This window comes from Salvia splendens, chromosome 2 (assembly GCF_004379255.2).
Source record: "Salvia splendens isolate huo1 chromosome 2, SspV2, whole genome shotgun sequence".
Lineage (NCBI taxonomy): Eukaryota > Viridiplantae > Streptophyta > Magnoliopsida > Lamiales > Lamiaceae > Salvia > Salvia splendens.
Window position 1 is genome coordinate 1220115 of NC_056033.1, and position 18758 is coordinate 1238872.

The 18758-nt window shown below is 37.0% G+C and overlaps 3 protein-coding genes across 5 annotated transcripts; 2 read left to right on the forward strand and 1 right to left on the reverse strand.

The window, feature by feature from the left end:
- Positions 1-739: 739 nt before the first annotated feature.
- LOC121793106 lies at positions 740-1540 on the forward strand. Its single transcript, XM_042191298.1, has one exon. It carries the CDS (start codon positions 740-742, stop codon positions 1538-1540), a length of 801 nt encoding a protein of 266 aa, XP_042047232.1.
- Positions 1541-3997: 2457 nt separating this feature from the next.
- LOC121759132 (alcohol dehydrogenase-like 7) lies at positions 3998-7128 on the reverse strand. 2 transcript variants are annotated; one of them, XM_042154631.1, is made up of 10 exons: positions 7012-7128; positions 6792-6928; positions 6653-6699; positions 5351-5673; positions 5186-5268; positions 5031-5106; positions 4851-4915; positions 4667-4762; positions 4436-4600; positions 3998-4354 (listed from the first exon to the last, which is right to left on the reverse strand). In XM_042154631.1, exons 1-10 carry the CDS (start codon positions 7052-7054, stop codon positions 4238-4240), a joined length of 1152 nt encoding a protein of 383 aa, XP_042010565.1. In that variant the 5' UTR covers positions 7055-7128; the 3' UTR covers positions 3998-4237. The 2 variants fall into 2 exon arrangements, with proteins under 2 accessions (XP_042010565.1, XP_042010573.1); XM_042154639.1 differs by lacking the exon at positions 7012-7128 and having other exon boundaries at positions 6658-6699; positions 6792-6888.
- A 195-nt stretch (positions 7129-7323) lies between these two features.
- Positions 7324-18501, forward strand: LOC121782185 (ubiquitin-like domain-containing protein CIP73). Of its 2 annotated transcripts, none has more exons than XM_042179932.1 (18): positions 7324-7450; positions 9656-9807; positions 10129-10246; positions 10882-10980; positions 11089-11204; positions 11305-11373; positions 12253-12414; positions 12526-12592; positions 12677-12828; positions 13598-13762; positions 13840-13911; positions 14355-14478; positions 14548-14859; positions 14936-15051; positions 15124-15279; positions 16316-16927; positions 17855-18010; positions 18099-18501. In XM_042179932.1, exons 2-18 carry the CDS (start codon positions 9679-9681, stop codon positions 18159-18161), a joined length of 2688 nt encoding a protein of 895 aa, XP_042035866.1. In that variant the 5' UTR covers positions 7324-7450; positions 9656-9678; the 3' UTR covers positions 18162-18501. The 2 variants fall into 2 exon arrangements, with proteins under 2 accessions (XP_042035866.1, XP_042035862.1); XM_042179928.1 differs by lacking the exon at positions 7324-7450 and adding an exon at positions 8143-8481.
- Positions 18502-18758: the final 257 nt, after the last annotated feature.

An 18758-nucleotide genomic window follows, 5' to 3' on the forward strand; every position in this document is an offset into this window, starting at 1 on the left:
AAGACACGTGGCGAGTGAAGAGTCGGCCACTCATTTCTTCCCAAATGTATGGGGCTTGCAGCGCAGAACGCAGTGATATTGCGCTTTTTCATTTATTAGGACTATATATTTTAATAATAGATTTAATCAGAACATGATCGATCATATAAAATAGATTTATTTTGCAGAAAAGTTATGATTAATAATATTTTATTATAAAATCAATATAGAATGATTACTTCAATAACTTTTTATCAAACTTTTTTTAGATTTTTAAAATCTATATCGAATTAAAGTTATTTATTAAAAAATTTATTTTCTCTGCAAAAAAACTAAATATAGATTTTGTGTCTCTCAAGGAGCACGTTATGCGTTGAGCTTTTCAGAATAAAAGAATTGAAATTTTGTTAGTGTTGGCTCCAAATGAATTAAAGAGACATGGCATTTGCATGAAAGCCACGTACTCCACCTACATTTTTTGCTCAATCTTATCAAGCCACTTGCCTTACCTATTCTCTACATTTTGTTATTTTATCATAATTTGTTTCTTTTTGTTGTTTAATAATGAAAAAAAAACATAGATCTAATAATGCCCACATGCAACATCATCAATTTCTGCCCCTTAATGAAATTCATGCTTGTCCCTATAAATACACCTCTCCATTTCCAACTTCTTCAACCAGCTCAAAATCAACAATATCCAACGCCTTCTCTTTCAAAACCAACAAACATTTTCAATCGAAGAAACAAAATCAACAAAATGGCCATCTCACAAACAAAATTCAGATCAATCAGTCTACCTTCGAGATTAGATCAAGTGAGCTCAAACAGTTTCGAATCGGAATTCGAGAAATTGAAATGCGGATCTTCTAGCTCAGATTCGATTCAATCCGGTCTCGTCGCGCTCGCGCAGCTCTACAATTCGTTTGAGGAATTCAGCCGGAAATCAGGAGCTCAATCGATGGAGGAATATCTCTCGCAGTCCGTCGATCTGCTCGACGCGTGCAGCGCCATCAGAGATTTGCTTCAGATGATGCGAGAAAACGTCCGCGTGCTTCAATCGGCGATGCGGCGGAAGGGAACGGATTCCGCCGTCCAAAACGACGTCGCCGCGTACTTCTCCTTCAGGAAGAGGATGCAGAAAACCGTCGCTAAAACCCTAAGAAACCTCAAAAAATCGGAGAGCGTGATCATCAGAAGCGGATCGAGCCATTCGGTAAATGCGGACGGCGATTTCGGCTTCTTCTTCAAGCAATTAGCTGGAATCACGATCGCGAATTTCAGGAGCGTGCTGTTGTTCTTGTCGTACGCGGCGGCGCGGCCGGGCGGCTGGTCGCTGGTTTCGAAGCTGGTGGCGGCGAAATCCGGAAAGGAGAGGAACGCTGTGAATGAGGTTGAGAATTTGGATTTGGGGCTTCAGGGGAAAATGAAGAGTGATGTGCAGAAAAGGCTGCAAATCGTTGATGAAATTATTGAAGAATTTGAGGGAGGATTCGAGAGATTGTTCAGGCAATTGGTTCAATCTAGGGTTACATTGTTGAACATTCTTACCGATCAATGATCATTGATATGTATATTCATTTGAGTGAATATCTCATGTATAGCTGTAACTGAGGGATCATATCAGTGTAGAGGATTACTCCTACAATTTTTGACAAATATTACAAATTTTCATAATTCTGGCTGAATTTTTATTAGTTGCTGATAAAATATTGAACTATGTGAGTGAGTTATACCCTAAGGGGTCGTTTGGTAGCTATGTTACTGCTAGATAAGGGGATTAATCTGGATTTATTTGTGCATTTAGTAGCTATGTTACTAAACTTAATAGCCCAGGTTTTGTATCCGGCCCGTACAAGGACCATTGAAAAATCTATGTTTCAATCATATATGTAACCACCCATTTTGGTACTTTACATATCTAGAATACCTAGTTAATATTAGTCCTAAAACATTGAGATAAATTAAAATAAACTTTATCTTGGATTAAATTAGTCATATGGTGATGGTCTGATGAATAATCTTGAGGCGTAGTGTAAACTTTAGAACTTTGGACTTTGGAGATGACTGAGAAATACTATCATGGGACAAGGTTTTAAGAAAAATGACAACAAACAAGATATATAAGAATAAACATCACCTCTAGTTGAGCAATAACAAAAACTAAACAGTGCTATATAAAGCAAATACGATATTTAATACAAAAAGGTCACTTAAAAATCTAAACAGTTTGATATGCATGAAATAACAATCAACCACTCCCTTTGTAAGAAAACCATAATTACTTGTGAAAAAACTCTCCCTTGAGTATCATATTGTAATTTCTTCGTGTTGAGTAATTTTATTTTCTTTTATATTTTTATTATATCATGTGAGAAAGAATCTCTTGAAGGGATAAAAATCGCAACGTGCATGTGTACATGCACGGTCACATACTCACATGCATGATAAAATCTTTAGCGGCGATTTTGTAGCCCATAATACTCACTATTTACCGACAACCACACCAACTATTATTTCTTTGTAATGGCTAATAAATTAGACATCAATCGCATGTTTTTTTTGTATATCTATTTCATAACAAGCAATGATTGATTTGGATATATGTACATAATATCCGTCGCATCCGGCGAAATGTTTTTAGTAAACTTTATTATTTATTTTTATTTTTATTTATTTATAATATTATGGGTTTAAGACTCACAAATAAAAAACGTGAATGCCTTTTAAGATCAGATCAAATAAATATAAGCATGTGCTCTAATTAAAGTTGAATAGACACTTCATTAAGATCGCTGTATGGCAGATCTAGTCATCTAGCTATATATCGAGACAAGGATTAAGAATAGAAATTGTTATGATAAATAGGGTAATTGTGTAATCGACAAACGAAAAACGTAAAGAGACATAGAATTTACATAGTTCACCAACGTTGTGTTGGCTACATCCACGGGCAAGAACGGAGAACAAATTGTATTATGTGTGCGGTTACAGATACCAAGTTTTTGTGCCCTACTTCTATAAAAATAGGTACAAGAGGCGAACTGGGCCTAATACAACAATTAAGTCCCAAAACATAAACATATCATGATGTCGGGCTGGGAACGCCTCCGCCTCCCAGGCAAGGGGGCGTCGCCCCCCTTGACCCCCCGACTCGCCAAGACCCCCGTTTGGCTAGCGGCAAACAGTAATGATTCAAGGCATCCTAACAAATCTCCACCTTGACTTGAATCCTCCTTCCAAATGCATCATCATAATACCAGACGAACAAACTTCTCCATTCTTGCCTCAAATTTGCCCTCCACGGGCAACTAACTGCTCATGACATTAAGCAAGTCCAAACAATGTTGAAACTTGCTATGTGTGACTGACTTGGTGAACATATCAGCAGGATTATCAGCGGTGCCAACTTTCTTCACCTCAATTCTTTTCTCATCTCTTAGAAAATGATATTACATTACATCAATATGTTTAGTCCTCTCATGGTGGACTTGATCTTTGGCTAAACAAATAGCGCTCTGACTGTCACAGAACACAATAGCTTGATCTTGATGTAAATCAAGATCACCAACTAGCCATTTCAACCATATTCCCTCTTTAGCAACTTCTGTCAACGCCATATATTCTGCTTCAGTAGTAGACAAAGTAACTGCAGTCTGCAAAGTTGCTTTCCCCCTTTTGGTTAGCGGCAAACAGCAATGATTCAAGTCATCCTAACATAAATTTAATTTGATTAATGATATTTCATGGAGTACATTTTATCGAGACGATAATTAAGTAAGTGCGTACAAATGAACACTAGGTGAATTGTGGAGTAGAGAATGGGATTTTTTTATGGAGTATTAAAGATTAAAAAAAAGTAGAAGAAAAAGACTTAAACGGTAAAAAACAATAAGAAACCCACAAAAAAAGACTGTCAAACCGACACATAATTACCCATTATTATTGTTAATAAGAGATAAACATCACATGCTAAAAGAAGACTAGTTTAGTACCCATCACAATTTTGTTCACCACGTTTTAAATACTTTATTCACAAACAAATGCTTGTGTTTCATTCATTGAAAAAGAAAAGTTTAGTACCCATCACAATATTGTTCACCACGTTACATTATTCACAAACAAATGCTTGTGTTTCATTTATTTCGTTGAGATATTCCACGCTGGCATCAACTGTGGAATATTCTCATTACTCACATTATTATTATATAAAAATGTAGTAGTAACAAAGAGATCTCATTAAAATCATGAGGCAAATTCACTTATCCATCCAAATCACACATCTGAGGCTCTTCCCTTGATGAAGTAAATCAAAAGCTTTATTGATCTCATCAAAACCAACCTCATGTGTCACAAACTTATCCAGCTCCAATTCCTGCACCAATGCAAAACCTCTAATTTATCACTCAATACAACAACCAACACCAACACCAACACCAACGCCATACCGATATACCTTCTCCATGTACTTCTTAATGAGGATTGGTATGTCCGACTTTGGCTTGAGACCTCCGAACAAGGATCCCGATATAGTTTTTCCATTAACAAGAAGTTCGAAAGATCTGAATTGGAGCATCGCGTCGGGTCTATCCACCCCAAGCACGATTGTCTTTCCCCACCCCTGGTGTAATGTAACATGGAATCAGCACAAAAACTCGTGTTAAACCATCAAGACCGGAGGACTAACCTGTCGACAGCAGGCATATGCTTCCTCGACTAGGGATGACCTTCCAACACATTCGAAGCAATAATCTGCTCCTCCATCGGTCATCTCATTTATCATCTGAACCATAGTAACACTTGACTAATGAGAAATATAGTGCTACTACGTATTTCTCAACGAGGAGAATGCAAGTGGCGGACTTCCACACCTGGCTTACGGATTTTTCACCGCAGCTTGTCGAGTCAATGAAATCAGTTACTCCAAACTTTTTACCTGTGACGAAGAAATTTAGGTAGAAAACTTGAATCCAATGATCATTTAAGCAGCATAAGTAAATTGACAACTACTCTTTTTATGTCTAGAGAAAGGCTGCCTAGCATCAACTTACTTAGTTCAAACTTCTCAGGGTTCACATCAACACCAATGATTCGAGCAGCACCACACAATCTCGCCCCTTCTGCAACCTTCGTACGTCACGTAGTTTATCTAGAGATGTACACTAAAAAAGAGATGAAAAACAGAGTAAAAAAATGGGATTCTTACTGCCAATCCAATTGATCCTAAACCGAAGATGGCAACTGTAGATCCTTTTTCGACACCTGCTGACCTCCAAGCCGCTCCTACGCCTGGAAAAACATCAGATATGCTTCAAATTCTATGCATTTCATTATCAACTCCATTTAATCAGTAGGAGATGATCATACATACCTGTGGAGACTCCACAAGAAAGGAGGCAAGCCCTGTTGGGAGGGATTGTCGGGTCAACTTTGATCACATTAGCAAGATGAACAACTGTATACTCTGTGAAACTAGACACACACATGAAATGGTATATGGTCTCTCCGTTGAGGTCCCTGAACCTGCTCGAGCCATCGTGCATCAAAGGATCGATTTTGAATGGGTACTTGGTGCATATGTTGCTCTTCTTGGATTTGCAGTCTCTACACTCCGCACAGTCTGACATAAAAATCGGGATGACCATGTCGCCTTCGACAACCTCAGTCACACCCTCGCCAACGCTCTCCACCACACTTCAAGTGGAGACAGAGTCATTTGAATGATCACTTTTTAGAAAATTGATTTTGCAAGACTCAATTTTTATCTCATCACAGAATGAATCTTTTATACTCCACATGCTTGGAATTAGGGGGAAATGACGTACTAATATTTTCTAGAGGGAACATCTTTTTAGGTCCACGAACTTTGCCAAAATATCATTTTAGGTCCGTGGACTTTGAAAATATCATTTTAGGCCCGTCAACTACAAGTTAATATCATTTGCGGTATGTTAAACTTTTTTGGACGAAAATGCCCTTAAGGCCTTCAAAGGGCAATTTGGACAATTCTTTCGACACTCATCTTGTGTCAAAGACCTAGAGTTCAACAATTTATTTTACTACTATTTAATTTAATTATCATCCAAATTGAATTTAAATATAATTACAATTTGACGTTAAAAAATATGTGTTAATTTTTTAATTATTAGATGACCAATTATTTAGGGATAGTGAATTGAGACTTGATACTTTATTTTATTTTTTCAATCTAAACTGCATTTTAAGAACTTACTATAGGTGATTTGTGAATTATATTTAGTTTATTTGTTTTGAAATTATATAGCTATTAATTTGGATTGTCATTCGGAGTATTATTTATATGAATTTCAGAATGGAGAACAATTAACATCTAAATTGAATTTAAATATAAAAATTTGTCGTTAAAAATTGTTTGACTCTAAGTCTCTGATGCAAGATGAGTGGCGAAAGAATTGTTCAAATAGACCTTTGAATGTATTAACGTCATTTTCGTCCAGAAAAGGTTTAAAATACCTCAAATGGTATTAACTTGTAGTTGACAGACCAAAAATGATATTTTCAAAGTTCACGGACCTAAAATGATACTTTGGCAAAGTTCGTATACCTAAAAAGATGTTCCCTCTATTTTCTAAGATTAGGATCCCAAAAATCTAAGTTATGGACGAAAATAGAATCAAATATAAAATCAAATTACCCAACTGCTTCATGTCCAAATATCCTCGGAAAAGACGCCGTCGGCACCTTCAATAGTTTGAGCAAAAAAACAAAAGTAAAGTTGAAGAAACAAATTAAAATTGATGGGTGAAATTGATACGGAGTAATAATTAACATACATTTAAATTCAAGAAAGTGACATCGCTGTGACAGAGAGAAGTGCAGCTGATTTTGATGCGAAGCTCGCCGGATTTAGGAGGATCGACGACGATCTCCTCGATCACCAGTGGCGCCGCAGCTGCCCTCGCCACCGCAGCTGCAAAACAACCGCCGTTGACCGCTTATTAGTATATACAGAGAGAGCATATTTAATAGTAGTACTATTAGTTAGTAATTTACCTCGACATTTAATGGGTTTGCCCGCAGTTGTAGTGTTAGCCATTGAAAAGAAATGTTGATTTTTGGAATGTGAATTGTGAAGTGCGTATTTAATTTGATAGAGGATAGTGATAAGGCCATTTTTTATTTTGTAACAATGCAAGCAGCAGATACTGTTGGATATTTGGGACGTGGGGATGTGGACTATTATTTGGGCTTGTGTTAATTGAGGCCCAGATGGATTTTTGGCTGGTAGTTGCCCTAGCCTAATACTCGGGTGATATATACCCCTCACTCTCCACTCCTGCCGCTTGACATTCAAACTCCCTCTCTTTCTCTCTACTCTCTCTCTACTGATGAATTATCTCTTCTCTTCTTCTTCACAATTGAGTCTCCGACTGTTTTCTTGTGATCTTTCACAGTTATTTGAGTGATTGATCTTATGTGAATGTTGGAGAAGGTAACCACTTCGGTTGCTGAGGTGTTGGTGAAACTAGGGTTTTCTGTGAGTTTGTGTTCGGAGAGGTTTCAGATCTGGCATAGTAGGGTGGTTTGGGGTTGATATCTGTTGTGTGAGGTGAATCACTGGTGGATTCAACATTGCTCCCTTAGATCTGGTTTCTAGATAATAGATCTGTACTACTACTTATATAAAATCATTATGATGTTATTAAATATGTACTACTATTTATATAAAATCAAGCATATTGAGCCCCAACATTGTCTTTTTATCCAATTCAAATAATATGAATAATTTTTTTTTCCAATATCCATAATGTATTCGAAATTCTACAATTATATACTAAGATGATATATAGCTCTAGACGAGAGGTAAGACTTCACGGCCATTGTATTCTCAACATTGAAACAATGAGCCATAGCTGTTAAAGATTCTTTGCATCTCTTCATGGACCTTTTTTAGAAAAGTATAATTTAATTCGATGTCAATCCACTTTGATCAACAAACACAACTGACTTTTGTAATGAGGAGACTCGGTAGGATTGAAAGTCGAATTCATCCCTTAATTATGACTTTATGTCATGAAAATGTAATCTGAGTTAAGAAAAACTTTGAGAATTTTGTGTCTTACAATGATTTAATTTTAATTTTATAAATTTTTAATTTTAGACATGTCAATAACTAGAGTAAATAAGTTTGAGATAAAAATAAATGATTGACTTTGTATGAATAAATAGAGAGGAGTAAGAAGTGAAATTTAGCCTTGCGATAATGGCCGTAGGATTCATTATTTTCCATCAAAATTAATAGCACTAAAGTCATGGGGCGAAAATAGGATTATAGCCAAAACGAAGCCCAAATAAATTAGAGAAAATTTGGGAAAGTCTAGACGCTTCTGGAAGAATGACAGATTTGACAATGTTAATACGTTGCGTTATTTTTTTTCCTCGTCAAAAATCATTTCTTTGATTCCAAAATCTAGCACTTTTCCTATCCACCCTTCCCCGATTTTCTCTCCGAAAATCACAGAGGTTCGATTTTGCTGCTTTGATTTTGCATTTGAATCAGCCTTTTTCGTTTGTTATTCCCCTTTCCTTCTTTTATTATACGATATGATTTGCCATCGTGAACCCTAAGTTCTAGCTGTTTTACTTTGTTTATCCCAAGTTGTTGAATGTGAAGCCATATATATCTATTTGTGGTATCGTGTGATTGCCAATGGAAGAAAAGTTAGCATTTTATTGATTTGTTATTCCTGAATGCCCCGCTCCTTCCATTTGATCTACTGGCTTTCCATTATGACAAGGATTGTGAAATTGCTTTATTGATTTGTGAGAATTATGGCTGTGTTGGACTGCTCTGGATTATGTGAACTTCTAATCAAATTTAGAATATGGTTCAGGAATGGCAATTTCTTCCAATTTTATGCGTTTATGTTCCACTATTTTTTTTGCAGTAGTTTCATCTTGTTTATTACTAGTAGTTAATAAAAAGCAAAATGAGACATGGGATGGATGACTAGATCGATCACTTGGTTCACATTAACGAGAATTACATGCTTTAGAGATGCAAATCCACACCCAACATTGCCCAAAGGTTTTGTAGCTGAATGATAGCTAACCACCTCATATAGCTGAAAGATGTTAACAAGACCTGATCAGTGTGATTTGTGCCTCGTGCATTTGACATAAAAGGAATCAACTTTGGTCTTTTAGTAACCATGCCTGCAGTTCATTTCTGTACATCATGACGTTATAGCGTCTCTTTTGATGTGTTGATGGATCTACAATCCTCATAGTTAGGTCTTAGTTGATTCTGCTTCAAAGCATACTAGCATTGGTACATTTTAATTTCTTTTGCCTGCAAAATAATATCAATCAATTCTGTGACTGCATACTGGTTATTGTTCAGGCCACATGCACTTGTTTTTAAAAAATATGTTATTGGTTAATGTCCTGCCAAAAATTAAGCTCAAGAGTCTTGTCTTTTGCTGTTCAAATTAATATCAACATTACTAAACTTGGCTATCAAGAGATGCGAAGTACATTTTCCCCTTGTACAGATACCTCTACAGCTCAAAACAACTTGTGAGACTTTGTTGAGTATTATGACAACATTTAATTCATGAGTTCATGCAATTTTTATTACAATGATGAGACAGACTACAGTTCTTCACCCGGATCTTATGATGTTCACTGTGTCCAGATATATAGTGGCATTTAAGTTACATGGCTGAGTCAAAGCCTTGTGATGGATCTAGTACAAGTGTTGTCTGTGGTGGAAGTTCTGAATCAGCTCTTCAGCTCAATGTCAAGACCCTGGATTCACGAATTTACAGCTTCCATGTGGATAAGAATGTAATTTCCTAGATATTATGTGATTACTTAATTTCCTAGATGCAGATGAGGGAGGCATTTGATGCATTATCTATTCATTCTTTCTGAACCAGCCATACTATCTTTTTCCAAGTAAATTTTGGGGTTCATATGTTGTCCAGTACCTATCAGATATTGGAGGTTGATATGATGTTTACCCCTTATGATTCTGTGAAAAGGAATAAATTTTAGGACAGCCTCAAAGAAGTTTTTATTCGGCCTTGCCATAAGTCCATAATGTGTAGCTTGTTTTTTGGTCATTTTTATCGTCATTGTCTAACATGTTGATTAACACCATTTCAGATGCCTGTATCAGCATTTAAGGAGAAAGTAGCGACTCAAAGTGGTGTTCCTGTTGGGCAGCAGCGTCTAATTTTTAGGGGCAAGGTCTTGAAGGATGACCACCGTCTTTCAGAATATAGTATCCTATCAATTGGTGCTTGCGTTTTATGTACTTATGAATTGAACGGCTTGTCAGTTATTACAAATATAATAATATAGACTTTTCATTAAGTGATGTAGAGATTGGGAGGTATCTTTGTGCATGTATATTAAAGATCCATGTTATAGGCTTAAAAGTTTTTTTCTTTTAAGTTCCTGAACTTTTAGTGTGATGCATTTAGCCACTAAATTTACTTAGCCCGTAAGCAGATTTTTATGGAACTCCCTCAGCACATGTCATTCATTTTAATAGTAACTCTTTATCTTCTCTGGTTGCTTTTTTCCTGTCTTATTCGCTTGTGACTTAATTAATTTGATGCATGAATTGTATATGGTAAAGTATTAGTGATACCAGAAGTCTGGTATCTTAGTGGTATTCCTGACCTTTATGAGGCGAGAGACTGGGGTTTGATCTCCAATTCCTGGCAAAATCAATGTTCAAAAGCTCTACAGTCTGTCTACAGTAAAAAAAGGAACTTCTGAAGGATTCTTGTTACAAAAATAAAGTTTAATGGCCTAACCCCTTAGAAATTTTTTTTGAAGGGTTAATAGAAATTGCTAATAATGCAATGCACATCATACCATTTTCATGGTTTACACTTAACAATGTAATAGATGTGGAAAACGAGGATACATTACATTTAGTTGAAAGGCAGCCACAGCCTTCTACTGGGTCTAGCTCTGGAGAGGCAACCTCAAACAATGGCGTTAGAGGTTGTAAGAAATTGCAATTTCTTTTGGCTTTGCCTGAGATGCTGGTCTATCTGACTACAAGATGTTTCTCACGTTTGTTTATTGCTTCCCTTTTTTTTCTGGCTTCAGGACAGGATTCTACTGGTGGGTCACGCCATCGTATAGGGCCAGTTGCGCATAGTATTGTACTGGGGACCTTAAATGTTGGGGATCCTGGCGAAGCTGTTGTGCCAGATCTAAGTCGGGTATGTCCATGTTGTTATGCATGGTTTGCCAACTAAAACTTGACGGAACTTTCTATGCTGTATCTTCCATGCCAATTCACTGATTATTTATGCTTTTTAGGTGATTGGGGCTGTATTGAACAACATTGGGATCACTAACCTGACAGGAGGCTTGCAACCAGGGCATCCAGTATTAGTTTCCTATTTCTTTTAGTTTTAACTCTATGATCTATCTTGGTGTGCTTATCTTTTTAGCAAGTTCTTTGTATATTCGTGCAGTTTCCTGTAGATGCTTGGGTAGTGGTTCTATGCAACGTTGTTTATATATGCTACTTTATCTTTTATTATTGTGCTTGTGATATAGGATACGTTATCTGTGTGTTTTCATTTTACAGTCACGTGGCCTCTATTACTGCAATTTCCTTTAGGCTAAATAGTATGGTGACCTGTATCTTGATTTAGCATTGTCCACGAGCTGTTTTCCTTTTCTCTTTGCTATTAGGGCTTTACACTCTTCATTCGAAATTGGAATTGGAATTCCTGCCTAATTCTTTTCTGATTTTGTTACTCTCTTTTTTCACTTGGTACATGTGCATCAGTTGGGGCGTTATTCTGCTTGTGTTCATTGTGGGTGCACAATAATTGTTATCAGCGAATGCTGATGTTAGCTTGCTTTGCCGTCTGATTTAAGTTCACATATTAATATGATTTTGTTGAACCTTAGCTCATTTATGTGAAATATGAAATCACTGCCTGTAATGCAAGCTACCATGGAAAGTGGGAGCATGTTGTATACACAATCATTTCACTCTGAATTATCTTGAAATATTATTCCAAACTTGACCTACATTTTAAAGGCCTTCTCAGACCACTACATATCAAAGAGGATTTTGATAAACACATGAAAATTATGATGAGAACAAATTGATTACTCCCATCTTAAGTGTTCTTCAATGTGTGTTGGGTACACCATGAGAAGATTAGAATTCTATTGAACTTTAGTCATCTTTTTAAAATTTTATACACTCATCAGTTAAATTAGTTGTGAACAGTTCCTTCTCATTTTCAGGCCTCTCATGGAAATGCAGCAGAAGCATCCCAGGGTAATGCTGGCAGTGAAAATCAGGGTGGAAATCAGTCAATCCCATGGCAAGCCTTCCATGGCCCACCTGCATCCCATGCTATGCAAATCCCACTGGGAGCAGCAGTTGCTATTCCATCTTTGAACATGGTACAAACTAGAAAGATAACCTGCCTTCCAATGAAGCCTTGAATAAGATTCATTTTTTTTCACATGAAAGTTTATTTTGGGTTACACTAAGTCAATCTTTCCCTTTCACAGCCAGTTCCTGATTCATTGAGCACACTTGTTGAATATATGAACAGAATGGAACAGGCTTTGCAAAATGGTAATAACATCAATATCCTTGTGTCTTGTCTTTCTTTGATTAAATAAAATGATAAAATGTCTTACTAGGATTTCTTTGAATTAGGAAATCAACCCAATCAGTCGACTGCTAGTGGTAGCACTCCTTCTACTGTATTGCCTCCAAATTCTCGTGGTTTACCAACAGTTGAAGGCCTGAGCATTGTCCTACAGCATGCTCAACGTCTCCTTGGTGAACATGCTGTCCCAGCGATTTCTGTAAGCAGCATTCTGCAAGCTTATATTTCTCTTCTTCTTTTAGTGCAGTTTCTTTGGCTAACATATTTGTGATTCATATAGTTTTTTAATAACCTACATCTCTTTTGTTTTGGCTCATGCATAGATACATATGTTTATCTTGTTACTTCTTCTCAGAGATCTTGAGTCTTTGTACTCTTCATATGACTGGAAGGTTGCCATTTCAATGACACTTAACAAGAGAATCTACTTATTTTTTGCTGAAATTTCGTCTAGTTAGCTGTTGGGATGGAAATGAAAGGAGATTGTTTTTTTTGGTTATCGATTCCCAAATGCGTTTTGATTTTCTGTATCTCGAACATACCTTTTCTTTTGGCCTGTGAGAGTGTGATGTTTTTCATCTGAAAGGAAGAATTTTATTGGAGTAAGCATTTAATCCTTGGTTTTATATAGCAACCTTCTGCATTAAAACTTCAATGCTTGATGTGGGTATAGAAAAGATGCTGCAACAGCTGTACTCAGGCTTGAGCCTGTCAGGAGATGACGAAGATTAGAATCTATTAATTCTGATAAAATATTCTAAATTTGTTGAGCTTAAAAAAGAGGGTGAGTGGTGACAGTAGAGCACAAGTTTTGAGATTGTGAAGAACTTAAGGAGTCTAGCTATCTAGGTTTAGTATCTTATCAAATCCTTTATCATTATTCGTGCGGGTGCACCTCATCTAGAACTTGTTTTATTACTTTTGTAGTTCATTTGTAATGGTTCTGATACCATTAATATACTTTGTAGCGAACTGCAGTTCGTTTGGATCAAGAAAGGGGGTCGAATGATCCTACAGTAAGGGGGCAAGTACAGACAGAATCCATTCAGTTCGGCATGGCCATGCAGCATTTAGGTGCTCTTTTCCTAGAGCTCGGGAGGACTGTTTTGACTCTTCGCATGGGACAAACTCCTGTATGTCTTTATGTTTAAACTTAAGCAGTTTCCAATGTCTAAATGATAGTCACTAACATATACTGGTATTCATGTAGGCTGACTCTTTTGTGAATACTGGGCCTGCTGTTTATATATCTCCATCCGGGCCTAATCCGATTATGGTCCAGGTTTGTAATTAAATACCTGTATGAAAGTTATAGTTCCTGCATATTGTTCAGATAGTGCTTGTACTTGTGGGTTTCATGTTCCAACGCCAAACATTATTGCTGTGTTGTGAAATTGGAGCACAGTTTCTACTTCAGATATATGTTTGCTGACTTTGCGTAGTCTGGTGATATAGCTGTGAACTTCTATCTGCTGATTTGTATGTACTCTATATCTCTAATGAAAATTCAGATTCTTTTGGTTGGTAAAAGAATCTACCTAGTTCTTCTCTGAAGGCTTGTCTGTGTAGTGTATCAAGTGTATGTATGTATGTTGACCGTAAGTTCATACATTGAACTTCCTTTGATGCTTATTAAAAAAAACATAAGTTTTTGTTCTTAACAATTTAAAACCTTGCTGATATGATATTAGGAAAATGATTGTGACATTTGATCATCTTCTGCAGCCATTTCCTCTCCAATCTACCTCTCTTTTTGGAGGTTCATCTGGTGTTACAGCAAGTCACGTACCTCTGGGTCCAGTTGGTGTTGCTACAGTTCCAAGGAATGTAAATATTCACATCCATACAGGTATTGTACGTAAGAATGTGCTTGTAAGAATTCTGTGAAGGGTACTGATGCCATTCAATGTTTAACCAGGGGCAGCACTGGCACCTACAGTCTCTACAATTGGTAACAGAGCTCCTAATGGAGAAGGAATGCAAGGTCAAGCCGCCAATGCAACTGCATCTGCTGATTATGGTCAAGCTCATGGTGCCACTGGGTTAAACATTACCAGAACTTCTATTCAGTCACAACCTATCCCATTTTCTGTTTCCGGTGCTGTACCAACTGGTACTGTTGATCAACAGACTCCGCAATCTACATCTATTTCCTCAACAGTAGCTGAACTCAGCTCCCAGATTAGAAGTTTACTTCTTAACACGCAGGGTGAAAACATTGCACCATCAGGTATTACAATTTACACACCTATAGAATATGCTTGCCATCTAGTGTGTTGTGTACTGAAGTATACCTATATGTGAAGGCCAGCCAGATAGTTCAAGTAATCAAGAGGAATGTGCCCGGTCTGGTGCCAGAGATGCAGACATCAGAAGAACTGGTACCACAGCTGCTGAGACCAGCAATATGGATGACCAGAAGGTGAGATGTATAAGCACAATGATGTTCTTCTGTAACTCCCAGCATGTTTCTTACTCGCACACAAACTCATAGGTCGAAACTTCCTACAACAAACCTAAATTTGAGCCTTCTGTTGCTTCTGATGGAGCCTCACATGAAATGTCAAGCACATCCAAGCAAGGTAACAATAGCACTGGTGGTTCTTCAAATGTTCCAATCGGATTGGGAGTTGGAGGCCTTCAACCTAAGGTAAGATATTTTTCCATTTGCTGGTCTACCGGAAGATAATTATTTTTTATAGATGATGTCATATAACGTATGCAATTATTTTTTCATAGTTTCTAAACATAATGACTCAGAAGTAAAATGAAATTGAGAGGACTATAACATAGAATTAGAGTAAGTTTGTAAGACTGGTGAGGGGAACATGTACAACATCTTGCTATTATAAGACACTTTCAGTTGATGAGAAGAAATGAACTTTAATCTGGCACATCCAATTCCAAGAGAGTGAAAGTTATGTAAACCCTTTCTTGGAAAACATGCCTGATGTGTCACAAACAAGCATCCTAGATACATAAAGAAAATTGATTTTGTGGCCCCAGGAAAGCTGTACAAGTCAAAGAATTTAAAGGGTGAGTAGTGAGTTTGAGTTAGCCTCGAAGGAAAATCCCTCTTTTCAAAAGTATTAGCCTCCATAGTTATACTATGCGCTCGATAGTTTCTCTTTTTAGTTCCCTGTGTACACCAATCTCTTAACTGAACAATGGTTCATCCTGCTGACTGCTTCCTCCACAACCCCAATGTGGCGATGCCTCATCTGACATATTTATTGGCATTTAGGTTTGGATATGTCCCGACTAACCTATTTTCAGCATTCTGGGTTCTACAAATTCATCTTTTAAAGGGGAGAAGAATCCTAATAAGTACATGCTCTACCAACATACAGCCTTAGCAATTTCAATCCACTCTAATCCTTTGTCTTTTCTGCCTATGTCTGAAATTGTCCAATCTTTTCATTTTTTTGTGTGTGACACTGTTGGGCTCCTGGATGAATGATCTACTAATTCGAGCTTTTAGGCGAATCTTGTCTTGACCTTCTGCTGTAGCTTTTGAACTGAGATTGCTAAAGCTCTTATGTTTGAGTTGTAGCTATTACCGATGTACTAGGTTGTCCAGATTAATTGTGTATGAGTTTATCATGATTGTCTCTTCATGAGGCTTAAGTTCTTGCTACAGAGTTTCTCATGATTACTTGTATTTTTTCTGCTTGTATTTTTGGCAGAGGCGAGGTAAGCAGCCACCAGCACAACCCAAGGACATTGATGGTTCACACACTGATAGTCAGGGAAAGCAAGCTAGAGCAGTTGGTCAACACGTTTTGCAGTCACTTGCATCTCTCTCAAAAAGTGGAAATACAAATCCTTCACCCTCAGCACAAACACCTAATATTGCCAGTGGTGTAGAAACTAGTCTTCCAGCAGCAAGGCAAAATGTAGATGGCCAAAATGATTTGGCAGATGCAATGTCCCAGATTCTGCAGGGTCCTGCTCTAGATGGCCTATTGTCTGGAGTTTCACAACAGACGGGGGTTGGGTCACCAGATATGCTGAGAAATATGTTGCAACAGTTCACTCAAAATCCTACAATGAGAAATACGGTAAATCAGATTGCACAGCAGATGGACAACCAAGATCTTGGAAGCATGTTTTCAGGTTTGGGTGGAGGCCAGGGAGGAGGATTTGATTTGTCAAGAATGATGCAACAAATGATGCCTATTGTTGCTGGAGCCTTAGGAGGTATTTCGTCTGGTTCTGAAGCAGCGCCCCCAGCAGAACCTGTGCTATTGGAGAATAGGTCAAGAAGAGGGATGTCAATAACTAATGGTGACCCTCAGGTTTGTGTAGAAGATTATAAGAATACGTTTCATGTCCATAAAATGCATCATACATGGTTAAAAGGCTACATTGCATATAAAGTTGCCACATATTGATTTCCTAGAAGAGCAATAGTCTTTTAAGCATAAACCGTGAATTATATTCTTAAGCAACCTTGGACTAAACGATGAACTTTTTCTGCATGTGATTTTTAGAGCTTTGACAGATTTATCCCTATTTTATATAAAATCAAAATTACTAACAGATTTTTCTTGTGTAACCTTGATTTATCAGATTTTTTAAAATTTCTTATTTTCCACAAGTGTGTATCAAACCTTTTCTTCATTATTTGACATAAATATTGTGTTTGTGTTGAGGGGCGAGTATATATATATATATATATATATATATATATATATGGGGAGCGTTATTCTCCTATTCATCCCTTAGATCCTTTATTCTTCTTAATATGGGCCGTTAGATCTCATTCATCAACGGTCCAGATGATCTGCATTATTACACTGTAATGGTGCATTATTAGTCAGTGTGCATTATTCAACTGAAAATCTGCATTATTACACTATAATGGTGCATTATTAGTCGGTGTGCATTATTCAACTGAAAATCTGCATTATTAAATGACACGTGGCACCAATCTAACTGTCGGATGACAAAATCGTGGGGCTGAGATTAAAAAGAACAAAGAACAAAAGATACAAAAAGGAAATAAATACATCCCTATATAGGGGTATATATATATATATAGAGAGAGAGAGAGAGAGAATGAGATTAATACTACCGTTTACATGCAAACCACTGTTATTGTCCCCTTTTCCTTAGAATAACTTTGGTTTCTATCTCCCACGTGAATATTCTTCGTCTTTCACTTTTAGTCCTACAATATTTTTGTTTGATGAAGTTTCCTTTGCTAACCTCTGAACCAGCAGATAGATCTCCAACAAGTAGTTCAGAGGCTTACAAATAATGGTTCATCTCGGGATGTTTTCCACTCTCTAGTAGATGGGGCAGTAAACCTTTTGGGTGATGGCAGTGCTGTGGAACATCATGTAAACGAGTTGGGCAGCCAGGAAGGGCTTGTTCAGGTGCACGGTCTCTCTTTACTTTCTACATGGAATAATTTGCTATAGCATCAGAGTGTAGCTTCACCATTTCTCTGTTGGTTATTGACAGGACTTCATGGAAATGTTCCACCATGATGTATCACGAAGAATTCACGATGACCCAGGATCTTAGAAACTCTTATCTACTCACCCTTAATATGCTTCTGTTCATACGAAGCCGTCTGGTTGACAGGAAACTGAACTCATTTGTGATTTGCTTTTCTCGCAATTACAAGTGATTTTGTCCAAACAGGCAAGGTGTATAAAGAATTGATCTTCAAGTACCTTTGCACATGACATTGCTTGAAATTATGTTGCAGACGGCTTTGAATTGCTGGTTGAGGAATACATGGCCTTGATATATCAAGTTTTAGTTTTTCTTTTCAACTTAACTATTTTGAGCCAGAAAGGAGATTTTAGATGTGTTATTATGCTAGTTTGTTTGTGTAAATGTATTTTTCTTTTTGCTTTTAGCGTCCTATCAATATCACAACTTCATATTTCAACTGTTTCAATTGCACGAGATTCAAAGAAAAATGTGTCAAATACGTGAGCCATATTTTTTTTATTTTTAATGAAAATGGAAATATCACTTCCAGTAGTTTTTAAAATTTTCCATGATTATATCAAGAGGTATGCGAAATTATAAACTCCTCTGGTTGGGCTCACTGTTAACCTGTGGGATAAAAAGTTATTAAAGATTCAACTAAGAATTTTGAAACCAAAGACA

What these genes read in the sequence shown, in the direction of transcription:
- LOC121759132 (XM_042154631.1), bottom strand. Translation starts at nt 7,054, where the DNA reads ATGGCTAACACTACAACTGCGGGCAAACCCATTAAATGTCGAG. An exon ending in TTTGGACATGAAGCAGTTGG is followed by an intron (nt 5,674 to 6,652) that starts GTAATTTGATTT and finishes CTCCACTTGAAG; the next exon opens with TGTGGTGGAGAGCGTTGGCG. An exon ending in TTAAGAAGTACATGGAGAAG is followed by an intron (nt 4,355 to 4,435) that starts GTATATCGGTAT and finishes GCATTGGTGCAG; the next exon opens with GAATTGGAGCTGGATAAGTT.
- LOC121793106 (XM_042191298.1), top strand. Translation starts at nt 740, where the DNA reads ATGGCCATCTCACAAACAAAATTCAGATCAATCAGTCTACCTTCGAGA.
- LOC121782185 (XM_042179932.1), top strand. Translation starts at nt 9,679, where the DNA reads ATGGCTGAGTCAAAGCCTTGTGATGGATCTAGTACAAGTGTTGTCTGT. An exon ending in TAACTAATGGTGACCCTCAG is followed by an intron (nt 16,928 to 17,854) that starts GTTTGTGTAGAA and finishes CTGAACCAGCAG; the next exon opens with ATAGATCTCCAACAAGTAGT. An exon ending in GCCAGGAAGGGCTTGTTCAG is followed by an intron (nt 18,011 to 18,098) that starts GTGCACGGTCTC and finishes GGTTATTGACAG; the next exon opens with GACTTCATGGAAATGTTCCA.